The sequence below is a fragment of the Lingula anatina genome, chromosome 1 (assembly GCF_051362555.1).
Source record: "Lingula anatina isolate TDL-2025a chromosome 1, LinAna3.0, whole genome shotgun sequence".
NCBI lineage: Eukaryota > Metazoa > Brachiopoda > Lingulata > Lingulida > Lingulidae > Lingula > Lingula anatina.
In genome coordinates, this window is record NC_141767.1 from 407604 (window position 1) to 417187 (window position 9584).

At 36.5% G+C, this 9584-nt stretch overlaps 1 protein-coding gene across 1 annotated transcript; it reads left to right on the forward strand.

Annotated features, from left to right (window-relative positions):
- Nucleotides 1-5: 5 nt before the first annotated feature.
- On the forward strand, nt 6-7481 carry LOC106174063 (DNA-directed RNA polymerases I, II, and III subunit RPABC1). Its single transcript, XM_013555449.2, has 9 exons — nt 6-151; nt 483-571; nt 1079-1140; nt 1373-1512; nt 1883-1963; nt 2256-2314; nt 2585-2663; nt 6338-6417; nt 7093-7481. Exons 1-8 carry the CDS (start codon nt 95-97, stop codon nt 6401-6403), a joined length of 633 nt encoding a protein of 210 aa, XP_013410903.1. The 5' UTR covers nt 6-94; the 3' UTR covers nt 6404-6417; nt 7093-7481.
- The last annotated feature ends 2103 nt before the right edge of the window (nt 7482-9584 follow it).

The window sequence follows — 9584 nt, forward strand, 5'->3', positions numbered from 1 at the left end:
ACTTGCGCATATCGCACTTCCGGTTATCATCGCATGCACTCACGAGGGAAAATTCAATCAACATCAATTCATTTACAATTCTTTCATCAAAGAAATGGATGATGAGCAGGAAACCTATAAATTGTGGAGAATAAGAAAAACTGTTATGCAGGTAAACTGCTGTTTTATTTTGAAAATACCAATGAAACAGTAAACTGAAGTTTGCATTGAGACTAGTCACAACGAGATGGCTGTAAGTTGTAAAGTTTCTGCGGTTTCACTACCGCCGTACCGGCAGCTTTGATATTTTGGTAGAATCATAGCTTTGTTTTAAATTCAAGTGAATCCGTGGGCACCTTTCGTGCTACACAAGATTTCAGAGTTATATTTAAGTATATTGGTTTCACAGGGTCAAGCCACTGAATACTGTCCTCTTGTGACACCTACATGTACTAGTGCTGACATAGCAATTTATGTGCAATCTTAAAATGTTCTTATTGTAGCTTTGTCATGACCGTGGCTATTTGGTGACTCAGGATGAATTGGACCAAACTCTTGACCAGTTTAAAGTGCAGTTTGGAGATAAACCTAGGTGAGCTCTTTCTCCCTTCTTTTCTCTCTCTCTCTCTCTCTCTCTCTCTCTCTCACACACACACACACACGCACACACACACATACACATACACACACACACACACACACACAGAGGCTGGGATCAGAACAGACATTGTGCACAGGAACACATAATCACTTGGAGGAGACTTTTGTCCAATCAGATCAGATTGAGTTCTTTCTGCATAAAAGGGCATCTCTCTCTCTCTCTCTCTCTCTCTCTCTCTCTTACTTACACACTCACACACTCACACACACACACACACACATGAACACATAGACATTTCAGGGGCAGATTCAGAAATATTTTCTGACAATCTTCTCAAACTATCTTTGTTGATCCATCCTCCATTTTTGACCGTCTTCCGACAGAAAAATTAGAAGACGCTCAATGTAAACTTTTAAAATTCTGACTGTCTTCCGGAAGACCCAGAAGACGGCCTCCATCCGCCCCTGCATTTTACTTAAGCCTGTTTATTTGTTGCAGTGAGAGGCGACCAGCCAGAAGTGACTTGATTGTACTAGTAGCTCACAATGATGACCCAACAGGTACTGGTAGACATATTTACTGTCATAAATGAAATTCAGCAGTATCTGTTTATAAATTATTTTGTGAATATTTTATTCATATGTCTTAAAAACACCAAATGATTGTGAGACCTGAGAGCTTATTACACGGCTTAAGATTAGTAGTTGTTTTAAGGCATTTTACAGAAAGGTAGGTATTTCATAAGTAGTCTTTCAACTGAGTCATTAATGAGACTGCATCTGTTTGTTTTAGACCAGATGTTTGTGTTCTTTCCTGAGGAGCCAAAAGTTGGAATCAAGACCATCAAAACGTACTGTCAGAGAATGCAGGAAGAGAACATTACCAGAGCTTGTATTGTTGTACAGCAAGGAATGACCCCATCTGCAAAACAGGTAAAAAAATGCAACATCACGGTTCTACAGATTCTGACGCCCGTGCACAGTTAACGGAGTTCCACTGGTCTTGTGTGGTCACCCATGCATCACTGAAATTAACATGCACACACAACCAGTGGAAACGGGTTACCTGTGGAGAGATGAATAAATTTGCTACATGTATCATGTCCCCCACTGATTATGGCTATCATTGTTACTTACTAGTATGTGTCATTTCAAGGTGGCAGTTTGCTGTGTTGTAACTTGGAGAAGCAAGCATATATATTAATATGAGGCAAACAGGGAATGAAGATTGTGTCTGATGGAATGATAAACTGTCATAACTTGGTTAATAGTAAACAAATGGTGGGTTGTGTTTTTATTCCAGTCTCTTGTGGATATGGCACCAAAGTATATATTGGAACAGTTTTTAGAAGCTGAACTTTTAGTCAACATTACAGAACACATGGTGAGTAGCACACTTAGTGTAAGCAGAGTTGGAGAGAGGAACTGACGGTTTTGTTTGATGATAATAACTAGGTCTGGTTTGGAGAGTATACAACCAGGACTGAGGTCTATGTTTAACAGTCTTTAAATTGTTAACAGTTATTTTATTGACTTAATGAAATAAAATCCCAAGGTTATATTGCTGTTTTAATAACTAGTAAAGTTATTGTTTGAGGTGATGTACCTATTATATTTTGCTTCTATGTAAAAAATGGTTAATAAAAGAGATGTAATTTGGTTTTATTATTTTTTAGCTGGTTCCAGAACATATACTTATGACTCCAGATGAAAAGAAAGAATTATTAGATCGATAGTATCCTTGACTGCCTCAGATCAGCCGTCTGCCCTTCTGATGTGTGCCTTGCTCAGGATTGTTTACTGATGGAAAACATAAAAATAAATAATTATGATTAATGAAAGAATTCTTTTGAATATATTATGAAATGAAGAAAGGGATATAATATTTCCTTTGTACTGAAATGGGTAAATAATTCTTCCCCTTCAGAGCTTTGCTATCCTTGATCCCTTCAGTATTTCATGCAATGATATAGTTTTGTCTGTACATTCCTTAATGAGAATTCAGTAAATTAAAAGAATCTCAGATTCCTAGAATACAGGCTGGAGACCCAGTGGCCAGGTATTTTGGTCTCAAACGAGGACAGGTACGTTTTTTTTTCTTTTTTTTATGGAAAACTAAGGTCTTCAAAAGGAAAGTCTTTACTGATAGTGTACATTTCTTTTCCTTATTATACTTCACAATCATTTTCTGCTGTTTAGTTCGCAACTGAAAACAAGTTTGTTGTAAATTTACAACACAAATCAGGCTGGTGGTACATATTTAGAAGATGACACCCTTCTCTGACAACCTCTGTATTATTAGATATTCATCAACAGACAGTGTTTCTTGACCTTCCCAAGAATGTCAGTTATCACATCTAACACAATCAGCATTGTTCATCCTGCATATTGACTTCTCTATCTGACCTTTTGTCTCTTTTTTTCCAAGTTCATAAATTCTGCTTTAAACTAATTAACTCTCACCAACTGCAAACATATTGCATATGGTGAAAACATCATATGCAGAAGACTAAGAAAACATCCTTCATAGGTTTTTACAAACCTGCGTGAAAGAGTTAGGAATTGTATCAATAATTAATAGCATCTTCATTGAGTGAAGCAACTCAATAAAATCTGCATAAACTGTGATGACTGCCAGGTCAAAAAACAACATGGTACTTTAAAATTTAATAATGATGGTCCATTTCATTAGTATCAGGGTCCATGTTTCCATTATTGGGTACACAGTTGATTTTTATCATTTAGTTGGATGGAGCTCTGGGGAAAGAAAAGTTTGTCCACTTTTCTCTTTTCCTTTGAATCACAGAAATCATTTGAAATATGGAAATAACTTGCTTTATGATAATTTACCCAGACTGAAACAAAGACTGGTGCTAAAACAGAGCATCAGTAGGAATTACCCAGCCTGAGAGATACATTGTAAATTGATCCATTTCCAATAATGTACTGTGTGAACTGCATTAGGCCAGGCATTAGAGCAATTCTTTTCTACTGAGCTTGTGCTAATTTCTTGAATGCATTATCCACAGTTCATGTGAGCCGATTATCCTCCAACTGTGCATGTCACAAGAAATGGCAGAATATTCATATTGACCCCCTTTTTCTTCTGTAATTACCCCGACCCTGATGACCAGCACACCTTGTATTGGCCAGGGGATTATATTAGGTGGCTTTCACGGAATATGAAGTTGTTCTGGGAGAGAGAAAGTCACAGGAGCAGATGATCTGACATGCACGGAACTGCTGCTAAAGTCATGGCAACAGCTGCCTCTTAGTTCATGTGTTATTCACACTTGATGAAGATTTGTTACAATAAACAATAGTTATCTGTTGTTGAGAGTGCTTGCCATGGCTGGCTATTTGTGTGCTTTTTGAAATAGGTAATATATGAAGATGAAAAGGAAGTTACTTAATAAACTGTGTTATTCCTGAAAACAAAGGTTGCACTGGCAAAGTGACCAACACAGGCCTTACCTACAATGCAGTATGAAGTTGATGCTGTAATCATCAAATAAACTTATTTAACAAAGTGGATTTTTGGGCCCGTCCCTCCAACATACAGACAGACAGACATACACACACGCGTGCGTGCGCGCATACACACACACACACACACACACTTCTTACCGCTGGTCTGACAATTATTCATGAGTTTTAAATAAAAAACTATAGTGTAAGATACTTAGAAAATAGAACAAATTATTTCACAAAGAGAGCAGCAAGTCTTTGTGAGACATGGAATTCAAACATTTTGTTTAATTTGATGGTAAAAGCATCCATATAGCATGTTTGTCTCATGCCCAGAGAGAGAGAGAGAGAGAGAGAGAGAGAGAGAGAGAGAGAGAGAGAGAGATGCCCTTTTATGCAGAAAGAACTCAATCTGATCTGATAGGACAAAAGTCTCCTCCAAGTGATTATGTATTCCTGTGCACAATGCCTGTACTGAGCCCAACCCAGCACTAATTATTATAATAACAATGCTAAAGCAAGCATGATAAAGAATTCAATAGGCTTTGTGAATTTGATCAGTGATAATCAGTATTGATCACACGGCACACAAAGACAATTACGATCACTGTGTACTTGCCTCATATACATTATTCATGTCAAGTGGACCTTGGCACTTGGCTTGTTTGCATTTTTTCTAGAAAAAATATGTAAAATTAGCATTTACATAGTCTGTATGGATTAGATCTTGACGGAGTAAGTAATGGTTCTAATTGTAAGCATGTTGTAATACTCTGTTTGTGAAGGCCGTGTTTATGTCCACAAATGATAATGACTTTTGTGATCAGACAGGTAGAGTGAAATTTGACTGCATTGCCTCATGCAGGGGCATTTCATATAAAGTGACCATACAGCATTTCAGTCATATGTGAAACATAATTGAATTGGTGCTCTCCAAGCCAAGAGCAAAAATTGTGGAAGATTTTGGTTTAAATGTGATTGCAAAATTGATAAACATGCATTTTAAGACCATATGTATTCTAGCTCATATCAGCATAATATGTGCTAACCAAATACTAATCTCACTCTAATGTAGGTAAGAGAAAAGTCAAACATTTGCCTAATTTTCACCAGTTTTATCATAATTTTAGATATATATATATTTGCATAAATTTGTCTAGCTATTTGGTTGTTATTATGTTAAAGCCCAGATGTAGTCTTAGGTTGGATACATGAAATCACACTTTGGGCAAAAAAGGATTGGGATTTGTTTGCATAACTGCATCCAATTGGTTACCATGGATCCAGTAATATTTTGAAAATAACAGGTCTTCATCAGCACTCATTTGGCACACGTTCAGTAATACAGCAGTTAAGACAAATTATCATTCAATATTCACCTTTCGTAATTCCAGTATATTGTTATAAAATTCATTGCAAAACTATGGCACAAATTCAACTCTGGCAGCATCAACCCTGAGTACCAGCCATGTGAAATAATTTAAGAACCTGGTTTATTATAGCTCTCCTACCCCCCATCCCCCACCCCCAACCCCTCTACACCTCTAGCATTATGCTGGAATCACATTGTCTGTCCGTCCATCCATCTCTCCGTCTGCCTGTCTGTCTGTTTGTCTTTGCACATGTGGACAAATTCTTATCAGGCCATCTCTTATTTTCAGTCAGTTCTAAAGAGATTTTATAAACATTGACCATGTCATGTTAGTTTTGCTATTGTTTTAGCAAATTTGGAAAAATAACTTAAGAGCATTCAGTGGTTTAATAAATTAGAAGTACTCATTTTTGAAACTTGTCCCTTTATGCCAAATATGACCTTCACCTTTGTTTGTCCTTCAAACAAATATCAACATTTAAAGATTCATTCTTCAAATTATTTCTGAATAAAATTCTTCCGTCTCTAGCAGCCATGACCCCCGCTGTGTGATCTTGAATTTTAGTGGTTTTAAATGTTCTTCAGAATGTTTTCCTTTTAGTCTTCAACATGCACTGAAATGAGTGTATAATTCAAAAATTTTGTTAAAGGTTTTTTATTTTTATTTACTTAGATATAAGGTTCTTTCTCACTGTATTTTGGTGTTTGTTAGAAAATGTTGTTTTCATGGCTTTTAAATGCACATTTCACCCATGGTTTTTCTCTAAAACCATATTGTTTTATGGTTATTTATTGCTAATCAATTATGTACTGTTTCTGATTCCTAATTTTGATATTATATTTGTAACTTATTGTAGCCAGTCTAATTGTTTATTAAAACATGTTTTCTTCATATGATGTCCTTATGTATATTAACAGGTAGTTAAAATTGTGCGGCCCAGTGAGACAGCCGGCAGGTACATCAGCTATAGGCTGGTGGTCTGAGGGAAATAAAACAGGTAACTTAAACCATAAAGACTTTCATAAGACTCTTATTTATGCTACAGTAAATTAATCAGTTTTACTATTAGACAAAATAAAGCAAAGCTTTTTTCAGTCATTTTTTAATTTTAGTGTTGACAATAGTATGATTTCATGGCCTCTTTGAGCATATTCACAATCATACCTGTGAGGTGTGTGTTTGTGTGTGGGGGGGTTCATCCCCAATAATATGCCTTGAAACAAACATAGAAGAAGAAGAAACAGCTCTGTTGCAGAAAAGCATGCTACTTTAATGGTGATAAAGTCCACTTAACACTTATACCATATTTATACATAATGTATATTGTAACCAAGCAAAACAAGCTCTCCTGGGCAGTTGTATCACCATATATAACAATCCTTTAGACAAAAACATTTTCAGCTGTCATCACACATAGTGAACCTTGCAGAAACTGTGTGCCCCCCTGCCAGATAATTAAATTACTCATTATCTTTATCAGGGATATGACTTTTCCTTTTTTATCTTTTTGGATTTTTTTTTATTTTTTTTTTTAGCTTTTCTGGGATAATTGCACATTGTCAATTTTCAGGTTTATTCCCCCCCCCCCCCCCCCCCCCCCCCCACACACACACACAAATCACATCCTTGCTATTTATTGTGAGTTAAATTATTTTTATTTTTTATTTTTCAGAGAGGAAGTCATGGTCTTGTCCCATTTGAAAATTAGCGTAAGCAGAGATGAGCACGGATAGGAGTTGAAAACTTAATTCACTATGCTTGAACACTGGAATATATGGACATGAATACATTAATTTTATAAGGAGATGAATTATTATGAAAATAAATTTTTTAAAGTATTTTTGAAATCTCTAGCAGACCAGTCTAGCTGTGCTTTGAAAATATTCCAGTGCAAATTGATACTGTAAATATTAGAAAAAAAATATGAGTGTATACATTTTTCTGAAATTCTGCTATAACTTAGTTTAGACACATCACATTATGTTAAACTACCTGTTTATAGACACCATTGTGCAACTCAATGATAATTTCTATAGTATGCAATAAAATGCATTATTTTTACTTGAATCTTTATGTTCCAATTCCCCAAATCTGCCATGAGCTGCAAAAATTAGGCCTGTGGCTATGGGTTAAAGGTTTATTTAATGACATCAAACTTTCTGTTCAATATGTTTATTCATGAGTCATAAAGCACTTAAGGTAAGGTTATGTATCGAAAAATATATACAGAACTCTTCAGTGGCACAATTAGGGGTGGGGGGTGGGGGGGGGCAAGTGGTGAGCTGAGTGCCCCTTTTCAAAATAAATACTCTTTTAACATTCTCCTTATTTTAAAAAGGATAGGAAATATTCCTTGAGGTCACCATTCCACATGTCATATGTTTCAGAATGTCCCTAGTTGCAGAATATTTTTCCACAAGATGGATGGTACCAAGGTTAGCTTGGCCCAACCTGAATAGAAACACGCCTTCAGTCGCTTGCCCTTAACATAAGCATTTGTGCAAAATTTATCCTAATCCATACCAGCACAGTGAAGCATGAACCAAGTAGGTTAGAAATTAAGTTTGGTGGGTTAACAATGCTTGAAACAAGGTTAGAGTTGCTATAAATTGAGATTGGTCTATTTTTATGCAAACTAAAGCGTTTAGCAGCAAAGATCTAATTATAAAGCACCTAAAGGCAATGCTCCTGTCTTCGTTCTAATAAACTACCAGCTTAGATACTGGTTCTTACTCAATGCGAGCTTGTTCTTACTTATTTTGGATCCTAGACTCAATCCAGGAACTACGGTAATATGCCAAACAATTCGACCAAGATTAATTAATTAATTTCATGGAAATGTCAGTTTGGTCGAATTGATTAAAATACAGCAAATGGAAACCTTTGATATCGTCGGATTGTTAGGGGCATCTGCCAAAACGTCCATCTTTCCGGAAGTATTGCATTTTACCGGAAGTGTTACGCAAGATAAGCCGCAATTTTCGCCTAACACGTGTTTCAGGCTTGTTTTATCCTCCTTTTAAAATCTTATTTTGCTGTGTACAATATGTGCTAACATTACTCATAACATTAAAAAAGACGACAATTATAATTTCTAATTATATATTTCCCTCACCTACGATCATTTTCATGATGCGCTTCACGAGTGGGACGAGTACTTCCCCAGAGACGGGTGTTGTAAACAAAGGCCGGTCACTTATATTTGAAACCGGTAGCTTTAGTAGACTTAAACTAGTTATGTGATCTACGTACGCCCTATTTGAATTTTAATATGACAACTGAAATCAACCGAATTGAAATTTTTTACCAGTCTGAGATCAGTTGTTTTCAACCCGCAAGGCTTGCTCAGCGTCAAGGCGTAGACGTACTTCCGAAGAAAATTCAATCACCTGTATCAAAGAATACCAACTGGTACTCAAACGGAATTCAGTGTAACTTCAAATTACTTATAAGTATTTTATTTAAAAAGCATGTCATATTAAAACATATTGAGAAAAGGCAAAATACGGAGCCTACCTGTGCCGATAGACATAGAGTAGGCCTATCTTGCTGGCACTCTTCCGATTTTCTTACTTATATACTCTCGCTGTGCACAAACCACGGTGCATATTGAAAACCCCACTGATACAACCCGAACGTAAAATAAGCATTTAATTGCCATAATTTTCTCAAAACAAGTGCATTTATAATTTGACGCGAGAATCATCGAGTACATGCAGAAATGAGACTGGTCTTATCTGGTCTGGTCTAGCATAGCGCAAGCCACATGTTAATGAAGACGGTCCCATTTTGGGGGAGGGGGGTCACAGGAATGGAGTTCTTCGTGGATTACGCTAAATATCATCAACATTTCATGCATCTGGGGAAATAAAAAGTGACTCACAGGTAACGTAAATATCCAGTGGAACTCTCTATGAAGCTCTCATGGAGTTAAGGAAGACGTCATTTTTATTGTTGACAAATCAGTTATCCATGTAGGTGAACAGCTACACGTGTTCGTCAGATTTTGACAGCGCGTGGTATTTGGCGCCAAGAAGTCTGGGCGGTCGATCCCGCTGATCTTTCGGTCGATTGAAGTAAATGTAAGATCTTGCGGTGTTGACTTCAAGAACGTTTCCCCATCTGCATATATATTTCAATCAAACTTGAAAATAAATTGCTTAT

Bases quoted from the DNA above. Each gene is read 5' to 3' on its own strand.
- LOC106174063 (XM_013555449.2), top strand. From the start codon at position 95: ATGGATGATGAGCAGGAAACCTATAAATTGTGGAGAATAAGAAAAACT. The intron at 1,964-2,255 runs GTGAGTAGCACA...ATTATTTTTTAG, and splicing joins TCAACATTACAGAACACATG to CTGGTTCCAGAACATATACT. The intron at 2,664-6,337 runs GTACGTTTTTTT...GTATATTAACAG, and splicing joins TTGGTCTCAAACGAGGACAG to GTAGTTAAAATTGTGCGGCC.